At 40.7% G+C, this 21021-nt stretch overlaps 2 protein-coding genes across 12 annotated transcripts in view; both read left to right on the forward strand.

Annotated features, from left to right (window-relative positions):
- Positions 1-340: 340 nt before the first annotated feature.
- GFPT2 (glutamine-fructose-6-phosphate transaminase 2) lies at positions 341-17304 on the forward strand. Its single transcript, XM_015642265.3, has 19 exons — positions 341-396; positions 4903-5010; positions 5627-5725; positions 6461-6586; positions 7154-7212; positions 7714-7848; positions 9238-9299; positions 10485-10564; positions 10845-10962; positions 11652-11815; positions 12364-12459; positions 12565-12662; positions 13003-13123; positions 13293-13450; positions 13581-13695; positions 14275-14402; positions 15064-15231; positions 15662-15823; positions 16435-17304. Exons 1-19 carry the CDS (start codon positions 390-392, stop codon positions 16477-16479), a joined length of 2049 nt encoding a protein of 682 aa, XP_015497751.1. The 5' UTR covers positions 341-389; the 3' UTR covers positions 16480-17304.
- Positions 17305-18690: 1386 nt separating this feature from the next.
- MAPK9 (mitogen-activated protein kinase 9) overlaps positions 18691-21021 on the forward strand; it is a 31320-nt gene continuing 28989 nt past the window's right edge. For 8 of the 11 annotated variants that reach the window (XR_004499308.1, XR_004499309.1, XR_004499310.1 and 5 more), the window contains exon 1: positions 18691-18776. The gene's annotated coding sequence lies outside the window, so the exon portion shown is untranslated. Of the gene's footprint in view, positions 18777-19297; positions 19368-21021 lie in introns of all 11 variants that reach the window. The other 3 variants (XM_015641924.3, XM_015641926.3, XM_015641923.1) reach the window with 2 other exon arrangements.

A 21021-nucleotide genomic window follows, 5' to 3' on the forward strand; every position in this document is an offset into this window, starting at 1 on the left:
CTGCCCAGAGAGATGGTGGAGTCCCCATCCCTGGAGGCGTTGCAGAAATGATTGGAGGTGTCATTCAGTGCCCTGATTGACCAAGTATGGCCGGTCAAAGGCTGCACTTGGTGGTATGGGAAGTGTTTCCCAAGATTAATGACTCTGTGACTCCCCGTCTGAGGAGCTCGGCAGGGCCGGCGGCCAGGCTGGGTTCTGCCCTCACAGCCGGCCCGGGCTCTGCCCTCACGGCCGGGCCGGGCCCTGCCCCGCGCCGGGCCCCGGGCAGGGGGCGGGGGGAGGCAGGGCCGGCCCGGCCCTATAACCGGAGCTATAAGAGCCGCAGGCGGCGGGGCCGGCCCGGCGTCAGCCGCGTTTGCCGGGATCAGGAGGGACCGTGCGCTGCCATCATGTGCGGTGAGTGACGGACGGCGGGCTGAGCTCGGCCAGCAAGGGACAAGGGCCGCTTTGTCCCCGAGCCCAGCGGCGTCGCGGCTGCGGGTTCGCTTGGCACTGGCCCCGCTGCATCCATCTGGGGCGGTGGGAAAGGACGGGGAGCGCCTGGCAGGTGAAGCCCCTCCGCCCTCCCCTTCTCCCGAGGAGAGGAGATCGCCGTTCCGTTCCTCCCTGCCCGAGCCCCCCGTGCCTGGCGGCGTGTCCCCGGCTCTTGGGATGGGAATCGTCCCGTTCCCACCGGCCGGCTGCCCCCGGGGTGCGTGGGGAACCTCTGCTCCCATTCGCGCTGCCTCTGATGCACGGGATGCGCTGGGCTCTGGCTTTCCTAATCCGGGACTAGGGATTGATTAATCGTGACTCACTTCCGAACTGCGGCGATAAGGGAGAGTTTGTGGTTTTCAAACAAAGGCAGTGAAGGAATTTAATTCTTAGCTGTTGTGAGTTTATTCACCTCATTCTATCTAATAAAGATGAGACGGTAAAGATAATTCCTACAGCGTGTAGACAATTGCTTATATACGCTTTGGATCAGATTGAAATCAAGGTGTGGGTTCAGAAGCTTCTAATGCAATTAGAATTTTAGTTTTAATGTAATTAGAATTTAGTTATGGAGGAAAGTTTAGTGAAACTTTGCCTATCTGTCCCTGACGTCTCCTCTCAGGTCCGATGAAAGAAGAAAAATTTTCCCTTCTTAGTCGTCATCAACAAAACTTCTTTTGTAGGATGCAGACTGAAAGTGAGTTGAGTTATTGCTCCCAAAATTGTACTTTCTGAATTAGCCATCTTTTCCTTGCCTCCACATCCTTTTTTAATTGTAACCTTAGAAAGAGCAAGGCGCTCAGGAATCCTCTTTCACTTGAGTGGAAACACGAGGTGATAATGTTTCAGCTCCTACTGTGAGCTCCTACGTGACAGATCGCTATCAATGAGACACACTCGGTGCCTTCTAAACAAAACCCTCCAGGTGAGAGACCTGGCTCAGTGCCTGAGCCACCCTCGAGTATTCCCGGCAAGCCCTGAGACACGTAAGGGTAACAGCAAAAACTCTGCGTGTCAGGGCTGTGTATTGATTGGGAAGCGAGGGTGTTAACGGTGGTCAAGGACCATTCAGTAAAAACTTGGGGTGGAGCGAGTGACTCAGTATGAAATGGCAAAGAGCAGCAGTTCACGAAGGGTAAAGTAAGAGTAGAGCTAGACTTTTCCCATCAGCATTTAGAGATCTTTTATATTACATTTGTTTTCATGAAAGATACCCCCAGCCTGCTCTGCTGATCTCTGTAGGGAGTGTAGGAGTTCTTGGGACTAAAATCAGCAGTTTCAAAATGACTTTATTTGTTGTTGATTTTATTTTTTCATTTCTTTCCAGGTTTAAGTGCTGGTAATAGACCCTGTTGTGTTTTCTTTGGCTTCAGGTAGCATGTGAAGATTTATAGCCCTTGGTTTATGTTTTGAAAATACGTAGGTCATAAATACTGCTATAAACCTGCTCGTAAGGAAGCAAAGTTCAGATGTTATCATTTTCACATTTAAGACAATATAGCAGAAGTAATCAGGGTTTAAAAAACAGTCAAGATGCACTTAAACTGATGACTTCTTTTAAATCAGTCAGTTTCATGAGGACATGAAGTTGAGACTTTATCAAAGCTAAGTTTCTGGCACCAACAATGTGCTTACCCCAATAGAGGTATCCTTTTATTTTTCAAAAATAATTTTGTTCAAATTTCAAGTACAGGCTGCCCCCTTCTTGATTTTGGTGAAGTTTTGCAATTGCAGGAGTTCTTGTGGAATTTTACCACAAAAAATACTCAATTTACTTTTCCTCCTTTTGATTCTCTGCTTGTAATCCTGAAAGGGGAAGCTCTAAAGTCTTGAAATTTATGTAAAGGGAGAGCCTTGCTTTCAATGTCTGCACGTGATTGAAGTTGGTTTTAGTAATGTTTCAGCAACCTTCTTTCTGTTTCTAGTATCTGCTTCTAAAGGTAAGCCATATATGATTGACCTAGTTCATCCTTCTAACCAAACTGTGATTATGGAAAGTTATGTACTAGATTTAGCATCCACATCAAGAGTGCAAAGTCCTAGTAAAACACTTCTTGGATGCTTTTCCTGGATTTTACGTTTTTGAGTCTTCTTAGGGAAGCAAGATCTGGAAATTGCATCTAATACCTTGGGGAGGCCATCATAAAGGAACTTGTTAGCATCACAAAACTCTTATCATAAGTATGATTCAACTGAAATTCAGTCATACTGGTGTGCTTCCAGAAAGAATTAAGATACAAGGACTCTTTATCAGAGGTTGTTTCTACATAAGTTGAGTAATGTGTTTTAAATCTGGCCAAAATGATGACTGAGGAGGGAAAAAATATGCGCATGGATAAATCATGAAACAGAAACATACTAGAGAAAGTGTTACTCTCAGTGCTTAAAGTAAGATTTATTTCCTTTAACTGTAATAGTTTATAACATGTTCTTTGAAGTCAGGCTGCAGCTATTGTTTTCATTTTAAATGGCCTCTGGTGACTTCTGCATCTTCTAATGCACGTGTGTGGAAGTGCAGCTCCAATTCCCTGGAAATAAGGGCCTTTTAACAATTGTAGCACACTGTAAGGATGATCCCAGAGGAAGGTTCTTCCTGGAGCTTTGTGTAGTTAAAGATGCCACATAGAAATACAAGAATGTCGAGGCTTAAATTCTTTGTGAAATCTGGCCTAGAAAGTAGAGCTGGATCTGAAATGAGGTGTGTGGCAATATTTTGGAATGATGTTGAGAAATTTGTATTGAAGAAATTGAAGAATGCTGCTCTTGAGGTTCGTGGTTAGTGCCAGAGAACGGTAAATATCTCTCTGGAAAAATGATCAACAGGCTCTCAGTCTAAAGTGACTGCTTATAACCAGAGGCATTATTTTTCAAAGCATCTATGAAGAACAGTATTAAGCAGTTAAAGTTCCTAAATACTCCTTAAATGCAACGATTGTCTTAATGTCTCTGTTAATGTTGGATGCACTAGAAATAATTAAGCTGAGCTCCTCATAAATCTCATTTCTGAAGCAGAAAAGTATTATCCACCCTTTAATCTTCCAAAAATAAATTCAGAGGCAAATGTAATACTCTCTTTGTCTCACTGTCAAATCAACAGTATTAATGTCTCATAAAGCAGTGGAGTAACCAAATTGACAGTAATACTTATAAGGGAGATTTATCGGGTGTATCATTATAACAGCTTCTTCACTATGGCCATTTACAGTTCAAAAGCCTTAAATGAGGGGGAAGAGGGTGTTAAATTTCAAACAAAGGCTTTCTCTATCTAACACACTTGCCTGAACTGCTTATCTGTTTGGCTCTTAAGGTCTGGGTTTTTTTTAACTGTAGTCCCCAGTTCTGACTTGTTGCTTGGAGAAACAGTTGAAACTATGAAATTAGTTGTTTCTGTTTTACTGAGGTACAGATTTGCAAGAGTTAATAAACGGGCCTAATGTATCCATATAATACCAGAGTCCCAGGAAGAGCAGTAGGCAGAGAAAAGGAATGGCTGTGTTTTCCTTTGCAGGTGACTCTTTTATTACACCTTTCTAAAGATACAACAATATCCCCAGCCTTTCTAATTAAAAAAAAAAAAATAAAAATAATAATAATAATAATAAAATAGGGTGGGGAACCAAGCCCCAAACTGAAGAAGCCTCTTGTTGGTTGATGGGTGGTGTATTGAGGAGAAGAGGGCTCAGACTCTGCCGGCTCTGTTTGCCCGGCAGGCAGCAGCGAGTGCGGGGCTCTCGTTGCGATGCTCGGGAGGAGCACTCGGGACAGGCACTGGGCTCTTGTGCCTGCCTGCGTTTGGCAGGCGAGACTGCTGAGGGGGCTGCTTGTGTTTGGGGTCATCCTGTTTTCTACCTTCTGTTTCTTTCCTTTGTTGTCCTACCCTATTGACTTCTGCCCTTTCCTCATGTTTTCTTCTCTATTCTCTTTCTGCTGAAGTGATCGTTGCATGCAGGATTAAGCTGGAGCCTTTCAGAAATAGATGTTGTGCCTCGTACCTACCCATGGGTATTTAAGGCCATGACTTGGATTACAAAAGTCTCCTTGTGTTAGTACTGGTGAATATATTCCTTCTTTGAATGCCTGGATATGAAATAGATCACAATGTTCCCATTTTCAGCTGTGGTTTTCATGAAAAGTAGAGTTTTTTTAAGCTCTCCTGGTTAACTCTTGGTGGGTAACATGAGGAGAGTGCAATTCACCAGTAAAAGATTGTGTTGTGTGTTAAAATGAGGCTTCTGAGTCCTTTATTTGAATTCTTTGCATTTAAAAATGCATTTGAAGGAATTGTACTAAATGGGAGGTTGGGTGCCCCTAGGACATCTCCCTGATATTAGCTTTAAAGAGTTTTAAATTGAGTCTGAAGTGATGCAAATTTTTAAAATAACCCCTTTGCTTCTTTTCTTCCCTCTTTCCCCCTTTCTCTTTAAACAGGAATTTTTGCTTATCTAAACTACAGAGTGCCTCGAACTAGGAAGGAAATTTATGAAACTCTGATAAAAGGATTACAGAGACTGGAATACAGAGGATATGACTCTGCAGGTATGATAACCAACTCAAGAAACAAATTTTAGCAACCAATAGCTCATTCCATTACTTTTTTGGGTACCTTCAGTGTCTAGCCTCTTGGATCTTTCTTTATTCTATAGATTAAGAGATCAGAACTAATTAGCTTGATTCTTGTAGTGCTACAGCTTTACTCAGGATTTAAAATTGTGTGTTTAGTCCTGTAATTTGAGGCTGAAGTTAGTACATGTAAGCAAAACAAACAGGGTGTGAAAGAAGATCTCTGTACAGGGCCATGTATTTTGTGCCTCAGCCTTTTTTGTGTATGTGAATCCCAGTGAAGGATGGGGAAGATTAAACTTGTCTTAAATTTGGGTTGGCTTATTTCATCAGGCAAAATATTTCAGTCTGTTGTCAAATACAATTTGAGATGGCTCATGTATGTTTTAATCTGTGCAATAGATAGACTTGATGTAGTTTCATTTGAACATGCACAGGTCTAGTAACAGTCTTCAGATATATCCTTTTAAAGGGTAATTTAAAAATACTCATTTCAGTGGTATATGTCTGTGTGTATTTTCTCAGCCTTTTCTTCATTCTGGTGTTTAGCTATGCTTTAATAACACTTATGACTGTGTCCTGTGTGCTGTAGGAGTGGCAATTGATGGAAATAATAATGAAGATAAAGAAAGATTCATCAAATTGGTTAAGAAAAGAGGAAAAGTAAAGGCCCTGGAAGAAGAGTTGTACAGTAAGTGTTAAAAATGACCCTTTTACTTTGGCCTCCCAGTCAGACACTGTCTGCATCTCAGCAGAAAGTCAGACCATAAAATCGCAGTTAAGATTTTGCATCAGCAGCAACTGCGTTGGGAAATCCAAGCAGTTAAAATTTTTGTGCTCCTCAAATCTGCACTTAAAAAGCAAGCTGATCTTCAGATCTAGCACTGTGAAATTGTCAGTCTATACTCCCTTCTTTTGGCTGCTCCTTTGTTCAAAACCTGGGCTCCTTTGGTGCTTTACTCATGTGATTTCTGTGGTGCATGGCTGAAATGCTGAAACATGCACTCTGACAGAATTTACAACCATTTAAGCAGCTGGCTGTCATCACAATCTGCTTTATGCAGTGCTTCCATCTGTGAAAGGCTGAAGTTGTGTTTTAATACATTTACATTATAATTTGTAGTAATGGGGTCTGTTAGCCTGGCTGTTAGCATTGGCTAAAAATGCTCATTTCTTGGCAAACAAGGTCTTAATCACAGTAGCTTGAACTTTCTGAAGTGTAATGTCAAGAAAGCAAATGGTTTTAAAAACCCCACAAGATAGCTTTTAGATTCTTGCCTGTAGGAATTGCCTTTGTGTTTTACTAATCGTGTGTGTGTGTGTGTGTGTGTGTGTGTGTGTGTGTGTGTGTGTGTGAGAGAGCGATAGAGAAAGGGGGAAGAGAGGCAATATTAATGATTCAGTAAACTGAATTTCTCCTGTATAGAACAAGATGACCTGGATTCAAAAACAGATTTTGAAACACATTTTGGAATTGCTCATACTCGCTGGGCGACCCATGGAGTACCAAGTGCAATAAACAGTCACCCTCAGAGATCAGATAAAAGGAATGGTAAGTAATCTCTGCAGCACCTGCACCACATGAATCTGAAATTATTCAATCTACAGAGCACATATGTTCTTACTATTGTTATTGTATCTATTTTTATACTAGGGCTAAAATGTTGCCATTCTATTTAGCTCAGACACTTTTAAAATTAAATAACCTCTTCTCAGGCTAAAGGAACACTTAAAATTAATGAGCTCTGTTCTCTGAAAATTGCAAGTTTATCGAAGTACATTCTTGTTCTGAAAGCTAAGACTGAAAATATGAATATGTAAATATTGCCTGGTCCAGGAAACGGAGATTTCATATCATTCTCTACTTGAGATGGCTAGGTGCTCTACTAAGTTTAGTTTAGAACTCTCTCAATAATTTGAAACTGCCTTTGTATACCTTGAGAATTTGTAAGCTTCTTCTTTCAGTTGTCCATGTTGTGATAAATAGTAGGTGTGAAAGCTATAGCAGGTGGTTTCTAGTGTACTTCTAAGCTTTTTTCCCCTTGTAATTTTGTATTCTGAATGAAATATCTTAATTTTTTGTTGCTCATGAATAGATACATATTTTTTTTCTTTTTAGAATTTGTTGTCATCCATAATGGAATCATCACAAACTATAAGGACCTGAGAAAATTTCTGGTGAGTCTGTGGCAACTCAATTCAAAAACTATAAAGTTGATACTCTTCCAAACTACCATCAGATCTGTCATGACTTCGGTGGAACATGATATCAAGTTTCTTGATATCATCTATAAAAAAGCTGTGTGAAAGAGTTTGCCTAATAAAGAAACTCAGGAGCTGGTGGAGTATGATGTGTTCCTGTAATCCTAAATGCAAAGTATTTATGACAAGAGTAGCAGTTTGTGCTGAGATTCTATGAGAGGGTGTGAGGAGTGGGCTCCCTCTTGGTGCTTGATAGATGCTGAACAACTCTTACTATGTGTCTTATTGCAGTATTTCCCAAAAAGTATCTCTGACATGATAAGTCCTTGTATTTTATCTAGAGTGATTTATATCCACTGGTCCAATGTGGTGCTCCAAGCTCTGACTGCAGTTTCTGGTGGGAGGCAGCTGAGAGGCTCTTCAGTGTTTCTTGCCTGAGGATGGTCACAATTTTTACTCTTCTATATGATGTTTCAGGAGAGCAAAGGTTATGAATTTGAATCTGAAACGGATACAGAAACAATCCCCAAATTGATCAAATACATGTATGACAACAGAGAGAGTGAAGACACCAGTTTTTCAGCCTTGGTAGAGAGAGTTATCCAGCAGTTGGTAAGTGGGAAATTACCTTTTTTTCCCTGTACTACAATATAAGCTACTTGTGGGGCTCCTTAACATTCTGCCTTATACATTTAGATCCTCTGCAGGAGTTCACAGAAGATGCTGCAAATAACACTTTTAACTTCTAAATAATGCTTAATATATCAAGAAATGAGATTAAAATTTTGGAGACTTCAAAGGCTTTTCAATGTTAAATCTTTAAATAGCAGTAGCAGCGGGTTTTGTTTATTGAGTTTTTTGTTTTGTTTTTAGCAAGAAGTTAACACAGTTTTTTAATGAAGCAGTTTAATTGAAAAAATAGGGAGCCTTTGGGGGTTAAAATCTCTCATAAATGGCAGTGTGTTCCTAAAGGTTATTCTGATCGTGTTGAAACACTGCTGTGATTCAAGTTTGGCCAATGCCTTGGCTCTCCTATTTGGAAATAGATCTAACAAGCTGGACTGGTTTCCAAACTGTGAAGTGGGAATCTACTGTTACTCAGTATGTGAATGCTTAAAAACTTTGATAGATGCATTGCAAACTTGGAGAAAGCTGGCTTTGTTTCCTCCCCCAGTCTCTGGGCAGATGTTTTCCCTCCCTTTCCTGCAGTTTCTTACACTCTTTTCACCTCCCTGTCTCCTCTTTAAAGCAGCTCTGTAGGATTCCTTGGAGTGGGGCTGGAATCCACACCAAATCAGGGCCCGTGTGGGTCAAGAGGGTGCAGCCACAGAGCTGAGGGGAAGGGAGGCTTCAGCTGACCCCAGAACAGGGGCAGAGTGCTCCGAGTGCAGCCCTGGGAGAAGAGGGAATGTCACTATTTCTGCCCTGCTGGCAGGGTGGGTGGGCCTTGGCTGCTGCTTTGGGAATCCTCCTCCAGGAGTTTGCCAGCTGTGTTAGTACTGTAGAGTTGTTTCTGTTCTTTTTTTTTTTTTTTTTCTGGTGTGGATTTTTTTGTGTTTTGTTTTTGAAATACATCAATGAGAATTTGCTGCTTGAACTAGAAATAGTAACTCCAGGTTTTTGGTTGAAATTGCATGGCAATGTATTACACGCAAATTCTGATTGAAGGTCTTACTGAAGGTAAATGTCTAACAGTCCTCATGTTGATTATGAGTAACATCTCTGACATTTTCATAACCTTTGCATTAGAATTTATTGTTTTTATTTATAAAGAGAGGCTAAGTGCTCACTTCCTGATCTTTCAGCTGTTAACTTGCATGTCAGCTTGTTCTGCTCCATGGCCAATTCCTTTAAAGGTGCAGTCTGCCCTTCAGGGAGAGATTCCTGATAGCAGTTCCTTCAGTGCCTCTTTGGAGAGGGGCCCCAGTTTAATGAGATGCAGCTATTTGAGATAAGTTGCTTAGGATCTTTTTGTTTCTTCTTTTTGTTCATGGTTTCCAGGAAGGTGCTTTTGCGTTGGTTTTCAAGAGCATCCATTACCCAGGTGAAGCTGTTGCTACCAGGTTAGTAAAAGTCCATTTTATATATAATGCGTGCTTTTTATTAACTTTAAAAAAAGCCAGCCTTTCTTAAAGATACTAAAATATTGATGTTTAAAGTGCTTAATTAACCAAAATCAGGGAGTCAATAAAGAATCCCAGTGCAACTTACGTTTCTAAATTTGTATTAAGAGCATGCTAATATTTTTCATATATCAAAAAGGGGAGAGGGGAGGGATATTGTTCAGTTTTAGTTCCCATTGAGTAAAGAATGAGATAAGTAAATTCGTGTTGACTGAAAGACCATCATAGGAGCAGGTTATACAAATGGTGTTCTGTAGCTGTCACAGCATTTATGGTGTCTTTCTGTGTAAGTTCTACTTTTATTTACAACTTGAAAAACAACTTTCAGGAAATGTACAGATATTAAAATAGCAAGTGATTAAAATAGCAAGTGACGGGCATAAAGACTGTTTTATATTACAACCCAAAAGCCCATTGCTTTGGTGGTCTAAAATAAGACTACATTAAAATTTTGAAAAAGCCAGCTGTACCATCACTCCAACTGGATAATATCTTCTGAAATGAACTATTCTATATGTGGTTCAGGTTTGGGTTTTTAGGCCCAAGAGATTTAAGATAAATTAATCTTGTAATCTGAGTGTGACTTGTTCTTTTATTCCTGTGATTTTTTTAATAAGGTCTGCAGTGACACATAACCCATATAATTAAAAAATGGTCTTAAGATTCTACAGTTTCAGAGGTGCAGTAGGGATGGTTGATGTTTCTGAATTTGAAAGGCTAAAGAGTGTAACAGCATTCCAATTCTAAAGAGCATGGGAGCTTATTGTCTCACTTCAGTGGCAAAGTAGGCTTTGGTTCAAATTGGTCCCTGTTGTAAGCTGTTTTCTGTTTTACTGGAAAGAAAACAGCTGGTTCATATACATTTTCCTCTACTTGGACGTAGTTTACAGGTAAAGAATCACCAGCTCACATGGTAATTAGTTATATAATAATATTTGGTGAATCTTACAGAAGAACCAAGTTTATGTAACTCCTGCCATGTAATGGCCTTAGGATCATGTTTGAAGGAGGCTCTTCCTATTTAGGAAGCTAGATGGGATATTGTCTTTTCAGCTTCATTGATGTCTGGTAACTTCTTTGTATGGACATTTCTCTTTATAAACTTGAGTGTTTTCCTTTCCATAGGAGAGGCAGTCCTTTGCTCATTGGGGTTAGGAGCAAGTACAAGCTCTCAACTGAACAGATTCCAGTTTTGTATAGAACATGTAAGTTGATAAATCAAAATCCATTATTTTTAAGAACTAAAATTACTGTTACTTTATGATAGAAATTGGGTTAATTGGTTTTTGTACCATAAAACTACCAGCTGATGCCCCAAATAGCTTCTTAGCTGGGGATATTTTAATACTACTGAATGTGTAGTTCCTGTGAAAGCCCCATGCCCCAACCTATTTCTGTAATGGTGATGCCCTAAACCTGTATGGTCTGTAATCCTAACTTGAACAGAACTGGTTTTGCATTTAGAATGTCTCATTTCTTTCATAGGCAACATTGAGAATGTGAAGAACATCTGCAACTCCCAAATGAAAAGACTGGACAGCTCAACCTGCCTTCATGCTGTTGGGGATAAGGCAGTAGAGTTCTTCTTTGCTTCAGATGCAAGGTAGTGAAAGTACTTAAACTTTGCTGAAAATACTGGTTTTTTGTTTAAAAGTGAGATGGTTCTGGAAATCTAAGTGGTCTTGCTCTTTTACAGTGGCTTTCTGAAAGAAGAGCTTTTAATCCATGTAACATCGGAAAGCCCCAAGTTTCAGGTGTTTGAAAAATGTTTGCAATTCAAATACTGCTGATTCACAAGTGCAATATCTGCCAGTTGCTGACATCTGTGTGAAATACATCCAGTGTAGGAAAGTAACTTGGGTACAAATGGACACTCATCATCTGAGCATTTGGGCAGACTATGGGTTAGGCAGGGTTGTGGTGTGTTCAATTCAGATATCGGAGGAGGAAAATAGTGGTGTGGTTCCAAGCTGGGCAAGAACCTGGATATTAGGAACACATTTATCTTGGCAACAAGAGCATGACCTTAACAGGATCTATCAAGGACTGTGGGAGGCAACTTCAGACCAGCAGGAGTGGGGGCTGTGGCTCCTGAGCCTCCTGCTCTGGGTTGCTGTGAGAGTGCAGGAGGAGCAGCAGATGGAGCCATTGCCTTTAGGATGGCTCTGTCTGCAGTTATGTCCAAAAGGAGGAGAGAAGCAGGGCTGGCAGTGCTTTTGTGGCATATTTAATTGCTTTGCTGTTACCAACTCTGATGTGTCAGGTTTTTCTTGCCTGTTTTTTTCTCTGTAGTGCTATCATTGAGCATACCAACAGAGTGATTTTCCTAGAAGATGATGACATTGCAGCTGTAACGGATGGGAAGCTCTCAATTCACCGTCTGGAGCGTTCGGCTAGTGATGATCCTTCCCGGGCCATTCAGACCTTGCAGATGGAATTGCAGCAAATCATGAAGGGTGGGTTGAAACATCTGTAAATGAGTATCATCAAAGATGGATAGTTACTGTTTGTGTGGTAGATGAGGCAGAAAACTGCTAATTAGTTGTGACAATTACCTTTTATTCAGGCTGTTTGTATTGGGAGCTGACAATTCCAAGTTTTGAGACCAGGAGAGAATAGGCAGTCTGGGACCCTATCCATTTTAGGACTTTGGAAAAGTCATAGAGACTTCTATTCATTTCAGTATCTAGTGGAAATGTAACTAATGTTAACATGCTGTAGTTGTTGGCAAAATTTGACTGTAAATTAAGAATTGAAGGGGAACACAGATGTTTCCTTACTGACAAGGTAAATAAGTTCTTTTGTATTGGGAAATAGAACCAATCAAACAGAGTGACCTGTTAATGTTAAAATTTGATGGTTAATCCATCCTTCCCTTCTTCTTTCCTATTCTAAACTTTTATTTAGGTAACACAGTCAAGCTAGTATTAAAAGTTGTCTTTGTAATGGGAATAAGCTTAAAATAACAAACCTAAGCATTGCTATGTCATGTTTTTGTAAACAGGTAACTTCAGTGCCTTCATGCAAAAGGAAATTTTTGAACAACCAGAATCAGTTGTCAACACAATGAGAGGCAGGGTGAATTTTGAGAGCAGCACAGGTAACAGAGAACAGCCCTTCAAACTGCACTAAGTTTGAAATTTGTAAATATGCTATCTAGAAAATGAAAAACACCATTGATATATGTGAATTTATTTGTTTGCAGTTCTGCTGGGGGGGCTGAAGGATCATTTGAAAGAAATCAGAAGATGCCGAAGACTGATCATTATTGGCTGTGGGACCAGCTACCACGCTGCAGTGGCTGTATGTTCCCAGCCTTGGCTGAAATGCACATACAACTTAATTGCTGGGGTTTCAGACACTCTTTTCATCTGCTTTTCCTTCTGTCTCAGACTTTGTCTTTCATTGAGGGGTCTCACCCTTTTATTTAGCTTTTCTTAGTGCTGCTTTCTTTATTAATGCTGCAATGCCGTTAATTACCGTGCTAGAAGTTAATGTTTTCCACCTTGGTTTTTAAAGCTCTGGTGAGCTGTAATTACCAGCATTTCTAGTAAGAATTCATTTAGATTTTCTCTGACTTGTAAAATGTCCAAATGTTCGTGTGTGACAACATTAACAAATACAGTGTTCTGCTTTAATACAGACTCGACAGGTCCTGGAAGAGTTAACTGAATTACCAGTGATGGTGGAACTTGCCAGTGACTTCCTGGATAGAAACACACCTGTATTCAGGGATGATGTGTGCTTTTTTATAAGCCAGTCAGGTGAGCTGCATTTGCTGTTGAGTGAGTGCTCTAAGATTGCTTTCCATTGCACTTTGCATCATGTAAGTGTGGGTACAGTTATTTAGAACACACTTGTGTAGAATTTGATGCTTTTCAGAACTGTTATTACCCTCTGCCAACCTGAGGTCAAGGTGTGAATGTTTTCCAGGTGAAACTGCAGACACACTCATGGCCTTGAGGTATTGTAAAGAACGCCGTGCTCTGACAGTTGGCATCACAAACACCGTTGGAAGTTCAATATCCAGGGAGACTGACTGTGGTGTACACATCAATGCAGGGCCTGAGATAGGTGTGGCAAGCACAAAGGTAATTGCTGTTCAGTGTTTAACTTTCACCCTTCAGACCTGTGGAATACAATTGAAATTTTAATTGCAGCACTGAGATCATATTCACCCTCCACAGAATTAGCTGCTAAATGTTTTTGTTTTGTCTGTAGGCTTACACCAGCCAATTTGTTTCTCTTGTAATGTTTGGCCTAATGATGTCTGAAGACAGAATTTCCTTGCAGAAAAGAAGACAGGAAATTATTAGTGGACTAAAATCATTGCCAGGTACATTATTGATATTTTGGTTTTGAGGAGGTATAGGGGATGCTGGATGTAAAATACTACTCAGGGATATTTCTTTCTCATTCGTTCATCCTGAAAGGCAGACAGTATGAGAAAAATGGACAGGTTATTTCTGCACTATTTGCCAATTTTACAAGTGCTCTTCCAAGAAACTTGGCAGGGAGATTGGAATTTTCATGGGTTGGGTTTTCTAATTACAATAAGGTAGTTTTGTGTGAGAAATATTACTTGATCTCCTAAATTCATTGTTTGAAATTTTAAAAGCTTCCCACTTTAAATCAGGGTAGATAAAAGGTGACTAATTCAAGGTGACTTTTAAATGGATGTTTCACAACTTCTTTTAGAAATTCAAATGGGATGTAAGAGCACTGCTTAAACCAATAGTTGCTTTAAATTTATTACTGCAAGTAAGACTGGAGAAAATATTCTTAAACAAAGTTATTAAGTTAGTGGATGAATTGTATTAAGTGTATTTGTTCTCTTAGATAATTAGAACATTCTGCTACAAGCAAGCTATTTTTTCCAGTTTAAAAAATCTATTTTTCTTCTGTGCCTCAATAGAAATGATTAAAGAAGTCTTGTCCTTGGATGAGAAGATACATGATTTGGCTCTTGAACTGTACAAACAAAGATCATTGCTGGTTATGGGTCGTGGGTATAATTACGCCACTTGTCTAGAAGGAGCTTTGGTAGGAACTTCTTAATATTGTTTAATATTACTTAAAATGTGGGGGTTTTTTATTTCTGCAATATAGTTTATTTATAATATTTCATTACAATTAATTCTGCTGCAGTAGAACTGCTGTCTATAACTAGGAGCATTTAATTAAACATGTACATAAGGTGAATCTAGATATGATATTAGTTTCCTATTTCTTTCACATAATAAACACAGTATTTAATGAGTCTATTTAAAAACAAGAAACTATGAATTTAAGTTGTTAACCCATTTGAAAACAACATCAGAAAAACACAATGTGCTGATGTTGAGAGGAGGTGCCCATGCAGGAAAGTAATGAATTATATTATGAATGTTGTGGTAAAATGGACACACATGCATCTCTTAGAGGAGTCTGGTGTGTTAGACTGCATTAGCCAAGGTTGTGCTGGGTGTTTGGTTCCTTAAGTTCCTGTTGGTTGCTCCATGTGCATGGCTGAGCTCTGCTGCTGCCTACAGCCTGCTAGAAATCCCAGCAGCCACCTGTGTGTTTTCACTAATACTTGATACCAGATACTAGGTACATGTATTTAAGTGGCAGAGGTACAGCCTTGGTGTTTTTGCTTCTTGTGGCTGTTGGTGTTTTTTTAGCTGATTTAGTACTAACTTGAGGCATTTCCTTTTTTTTTTAGAAAATAAAAGAAATCACCTATATGCACTCAGAAGGTATCCTGGCTGGTGAGCTGAAACATGGGCCCTTAGCCCTAATAGATAAACAAATGCCTGTTATTATGGTAATCATGAAAGATCCTTGTTTCACCAAGTGCCAGAATGCTCTGCAACAAGTCACTGCTCGGCAGGTATGGTTTAACTAATTAACTTCTACTGTGTCGTGGGAAGAGAGATTGTGCACACTGCATTGCTGCTGACTGCACCTGGAAAGGGGTGTGCTGCTGATTATTGTAGATTATGAAGTTATAAATAAGATGCTATATCTGCATTGCAGGTTGTTATTACAGGTTAACATCAGCAGTGAAAACTGCTTTCATATGGCTTGTTTGTTTGTTTTGAGGTTCTCCTGTTTTGAAGCAAATGGAATAATGTTAAAACTCTACAGGGTGAAAACATTCAAATCTTACAATACAGGGAAAGTCAAGAGCTATTATGCAAGACTGGCATTGCCTTTGTTAGCTACTCAAGTGTCTTCAAACATACAGGCATGCTGTGAACAATATTTGAAAGCAGTTCTAGGCTAGCTCTTCACTTAACGGTGCAAAATTTTATTTTCAGGGTCGTCCAATCATTCTGTGTTCTAAAGAAGACACTGAAAGCTCAAAATTTGCCTACAAAACCATTGAGCTGCCTCATACAGTTGACTGCCTTCAAGGAGTGTTGAGTGTCATTCCTCTTCAGTTGCTTTCATTCCACCTGGCTGTTCTCAGGGGATATGATGTAAGCGTTTTCTATATTTAACACTCTTTTTAGTGCAATTTTGAACTTCCTCCTACTAGTGTAAAGTGAAAGACCCAGTTATATGGCATATCTAAGATTCACTAGCTGTGAAAATAGCTAGTGAATCTCATAATGAGTGTGGTTATAGAGGTGATATTTCAGTGCCAGTTCTTCAGTTTTGTATTTTTTAATCAGTATCCTTCTAAAAAAAAATTAAAGCTCTTTTGCTTAGTTTGATTAGTTAAGAGTGCAAATGGGACTTTTTCAGAGAACCTAATCTTGAAATGTGAGATTGTACCTTAACTTAAAATAGGTCAGTGCTTTGTACAGCTTGGTTTGTTGATGTGTTGGTGTGTCAGTTTGATAATGATGACTGCTTTAGAAAAGTATCCTGTGCAAAACAAATATGTGTTTGTTAGGAGGGTTTTGGAAGCACAGATGAATTCAGCTGCAAGTCATTATCTGCAGATCTATAGCCTGTTGTGTGTGTTCATGTGTTTAGAATAAAGCAGAACTCATTAGGAAGTCTGAAAAAGCACACTAAATTAACTGTCAAATGCAGAATGTCAGTACTACTCTGCCATACTAAAAGGTTTGTCTCTTCATTCTAGGTGGACTTTCCAAGAAATTTGGCCAAATCTGTTACTGTAGAATAACAGCCAAGAGCAGCTGATGTCTTTGTCACCACACCTCTGAGTTATACTTGTAGAATATGTTGTTCTGAATTGATAGGTAAATGTTTTTTCTAAAGAGAATGACAGTGCTAACTGGAAAGTGTCAGAAGGATTTATCTTGCAGCTTTAAAAGCTTTTGATGTGCCTTGTACCCAAGTGCTTTTGCTCACATCAAATACTCCTCTAAGTCCTGAAATTGCCAAAGATAAAAATTGTTTACACATGGTATACTGAATGAACTTTTTTACTGTGCAATATATATATATATATATATATATACAGCTCTCTCCAGAGTAACTGTGAACATTTTTTTAGCCTACACTACATAACTAGTTTCAAAGATATAGTATTTATAAGTACAATTTGTATAGCTTTTTTTAAATTATTTTTTTAGTACATTGCTTATCTGTAACATTGATAATGCTCAGAATGTAAATACTGAGCGTGTTGATACTTCTGTACAGTTGTTAGGGATTTTCCTTCTTCAGCCTCAAACTGGAAATGTGTTGTCCCCTCTTCTTTCCCTGCTTCCCTTCTCCCGTTGCATCTGTGTTTCATATTTAACCAGTCATTTGCAAAGTTCTTCTGTGGCTGTAACTTCCCAGCTATGTTTTAAATTTCTGCTTCTTTCAACTGTTTTGAAAAGCCAGAACGACATTTGTTTTGTATGTCACCCCAGCTCTTATTTGCATAACATGTATAGTGCAACAGAAAAAGGGAACTGGATGTCTTTCAAGTGATATTTTTGTTTGAAGAGGGTACAATGAAATGACAATGCAATTAAAATATTATATCATTCTTATTTTATGGCTTGTTTTTTTGTGTCTCTGTGTGTGCTTGGGGTTTTTATTGCTTTCATTTTTGTTGTTTTTGTGGGTTTTTTTAACTTGATGATTTCTATCTCAGGTCTGAAGAGAGTCTTATTTTAGTACCACATACATTTGCAAAAGCACACTTTGCTAGTTGTGAACCAACTTGCAGTATGGGACCACCTATGAAACTGAAAAAAATAGGGTAGATACACACAAGAAATTTTCTGCTCATTTGTTTTTTATTTCCAAATGGCCAGAAAGCAAAGCATTTAATTTTTCTGCATTTTATTAACTAAATACTTCACTACTAGTGAAGTTTTCTTTATTCCTCTGCAGGCTTGGTTCTAAATGGAGGTGTTTGAATGTTTACTTAGGTTAAGAGCTTGAAAGTGTTACACCAGCCTGTTATAACAGGAGCTACTTACTGGAAACTGCCCTAGTACTTTTTATAACCACTTTTTATAATAGAACTCATGTCATAATGAAAAATATAGCACTAATCTGACCTAAATGTCAAGAATACATAACTCTGTATCTAACATGATTTGGTAAGTGATAAAAAGGCCCCTTTTACTATCCATCTAGAATTAGTATTCTCTTCATATTAAAAAGTGGAACTATCAAAGCATATTGCTGTAATCTAGTCCATATGTTACATTAAATTGATATATTAAAAAAATTACAGGTGTCTTTTTCTAAAATCATCTGTGAGAACAGAAATCATTTCTAGAAGAGGTGGGAAATTTAGTTCATTTTTAGGCTGCACCTGTTTTAAACACAAGCAGTCTTCGTGTTAAGGTGGGGGATAGGCAATAGCTAGAAGGGTTATGATTTTTGAGTGGGGTTGAAAACATCTCAGGCTGGGAATAAATCCCTTCCCCTGTGAGCCGTCCCTCTGGAAAAGCTGTGGGCAGTCTGTGGTGCAGAACCAGTGGGTCAGTTGTTGCTGTGGTGTGTTGTGGCGTGTGCCGGGCTGTCACCGTGTGATGTCACCGTGACACTGTGGGGACACTCCAGGACAGGTGTTTACATCACGGGGCTCCTCCCGGCCTGCTGGAGCTGTGAGGAGCCGGCAGCAGGACTGGTGCCATAGCCGTGACATGGTACCGCTGGGAGATGACATCACGACTATCGCAGCAGTCTGACGTCAGGCAATGACATAACTCCTGTGACCGCCTGACGTCATGCGATGACATCACTACTATCGTGATACGCTTACGTCACACAATGACACCACGGGGGCGGAGGCCGAACTGCCCCGTCACTGCGGGCCTTCAGCGCCCTCCCTTATATAGCGGCTAGCAGGTCCCGCCCCTAAGTCCTATTGGCTGAGCTCCTCCGGCGGGGACTGCGATTGGTCGGAGGGGCTGTCAGTCAGGGGCGGCGCCGTGCGGAGCACCGGGAGGCCATTGTGGCTGGGGCAGCGGGAGGCGGCGGCCGGGGCCGGTCCCGCCGCGTCCGACCCAGGTGAGGGGGCGGCCGCGAGGGGCGTGCTGGGGCGGCGGGGCTGGAGCCGGGGCGGGACGAGCCCTGGACCGGACGGAGTCCTCGTCTTGTCCCGCGGAGCGGGCACAGCCGGGGCGCCCCGCGGGCCGCTGCCCGGGCCCGGCCGCACCGGAGGGACGCGGGGGAGCGGCAGGGCCGGGCCCTTCCTCCTGCGGCCGAGCCCCCCGCCCTGCCCGTGCCGCAGTGCCGGCCCCGCGGGAGCCGCCTGTGCTGGTCCTGCTCCGCTCTCGCTCCGTGCCGGTGCCCGCGTGCGGCCGGCCCGCGCTCCGGCCCCGCAGCCCGTCCCGGGAGCGGAGCAGCAGCGAGCGCTGCGGGACCCGCGCGGAGCGGCCCCGGGAATCCCGGGCTCTCTGGAGCCGAAGCGAGTTCTTAGCAGAAGTTTTAGGAAAGATGTGAGAAGACTCTTTTTGCTCGGTTCTTACATAAAGAGCGAAATTGCTTATAGCACATGCATGTTTAAACTTTTTCTCTCTTTACACCAGCTTGCCCTGGCAGAGTTCTGAGATCCTTTTCAGTGTTTGCGTCTGTAACAGCTGAATGCTACTATAACAGGTAGCGGTGAAATCTTCGTTTGATCTGTAGTGATGTGGGTTGCTTAAAGAAAAAGGTGTACTTTCCAGCAGTTTCCAGTTGCAAACCACCTCTGAACTGCTGTAATCCTTCGGCATTACTCAGCTAGTACTTTGTTACACTTTCATTCTAAAGGTTGTGAGTAGAGAGAGGAGTGAGGTGTAACTGTGATTTTGTAGCTGGAATCTTACCTTTTGATATATACTGCTGTAATGATTATAAAAAAAAAAAACAACAACCTTTGACACTATTGGATGATAGTCCTTAAAAGGGCACACCTGAATTAGAAGTGCTTTTGCAAAGGTGAATAAGAGAATAGGGGGAGATTTTCTGCATGGAATTCCCATATGTTTTCTTAAATACGTGTATATATATATATATATATATTCACTGCTGATATTGGCAGCCGTAGAATTTTAGCTTCAGACTTAAAAATCAAGGCCAGCTCGTGTTGTTCTTGTGTTTCATTTTCAGTAATAACATTTCTGTAACCAAAACAACCCTGGGAATGTGTTCCCAGTCTGTTTCATAAGCTTTTGACTTGAAGATATCCAGAGTACAGATCTGGTTAATAATAAGTTGCCATTTTAATAAATATATTTTAGGGAAGTGACTGATGTAGGATGTATTCTATAGTGCAGTTGCTTTCAGTTTCTTAAAATTTCTCACTGGAATTGCGTGTAAGCCTACTACTGGCAGGTTTAGTGTGTTGGTTATTTTTCTAGTAGGAGAATAACAGGTAAGTACTAAGAAGCTTATTTGACAGATATACTTCTTACTTACACAACAGGAAGTCTATTTTTATTTGGGGGCTCTTGCCCCCAGAATGGATTGTCTGAAGTCCTGTGAACAGGTACAATCCCATGGCACCTAATTTTACATTAATGTGTATGTCTGAAGTAATATATGTCCTGATGCATTTAAGCAACTTGGAGCCCGAGTGAAAGTCAAGACTCATGGAGAGGTGCTTTGCAGATGTGTTGAAATACATAAAACTTGTGTGTTCTGATGCCCCATTGCTCTCTTTGGGGCTTTCCTAAAGAGCTTATCCTCATCTCCAAGTGATTTTTGAAAGGTGGCTTTGTGCAGACAATGATTCTTAAAGGGAGTGGGGTGGTTTCAGGATCAGGATAATTTTGTTTTCCCATTTTTTCTTTATCCCTGTTACAGAAAAGTGTTTCATTAACTCCTGAAGAGTTAACAAGTTGATATCCTGTAACTTAATACCCAGTTTATGCAAAATCGGTACTTTTTTGGTTTTGTCTCTTAAGTCCGTGCAGAGGGAGGATCTTGACCTTCCAGCTGTAGCTTTCTAGTAATATTGAAGATTCAGTGAAAATGCCATAGCTGCTCAGGAACTGTACATCAGAACACTTGCTACCTCAGATTGCATAGCTTTGGAGTAATGAAAAGGGTTGGAAGGAAGAGTGGTTGTATTGGGAAGTCTGGGAGCTGCCCTTGAGGCATCCTTTGGTCTGGTGTTGGTGCTAGCTGGCTGTGGAACTGCATCTGCCTGCCTCTGATATTGTGTAGGAGATACTGTTATTTTCCTTCTTCTCCCTGTGACAGGGGCAAAAAGTTGGTAGCCCACATTTTCCCTTTGCTGATCCTTTCTCCTCTGTTTTTTTTTCTAAAG

This window comes from Parus major, chromosome 13, assembly GCF_001522545.3.
Source record: "Parus major isolate Abel chromosome 13, Parus_major1.1, whole genome shotgun sequence".
In the NCBI taxonomy this organism is placed as follows: Eukaryota; Metazoa; Chordata; class Aves; order Passeriformes; family Paridae; genus Parus; species Parus major.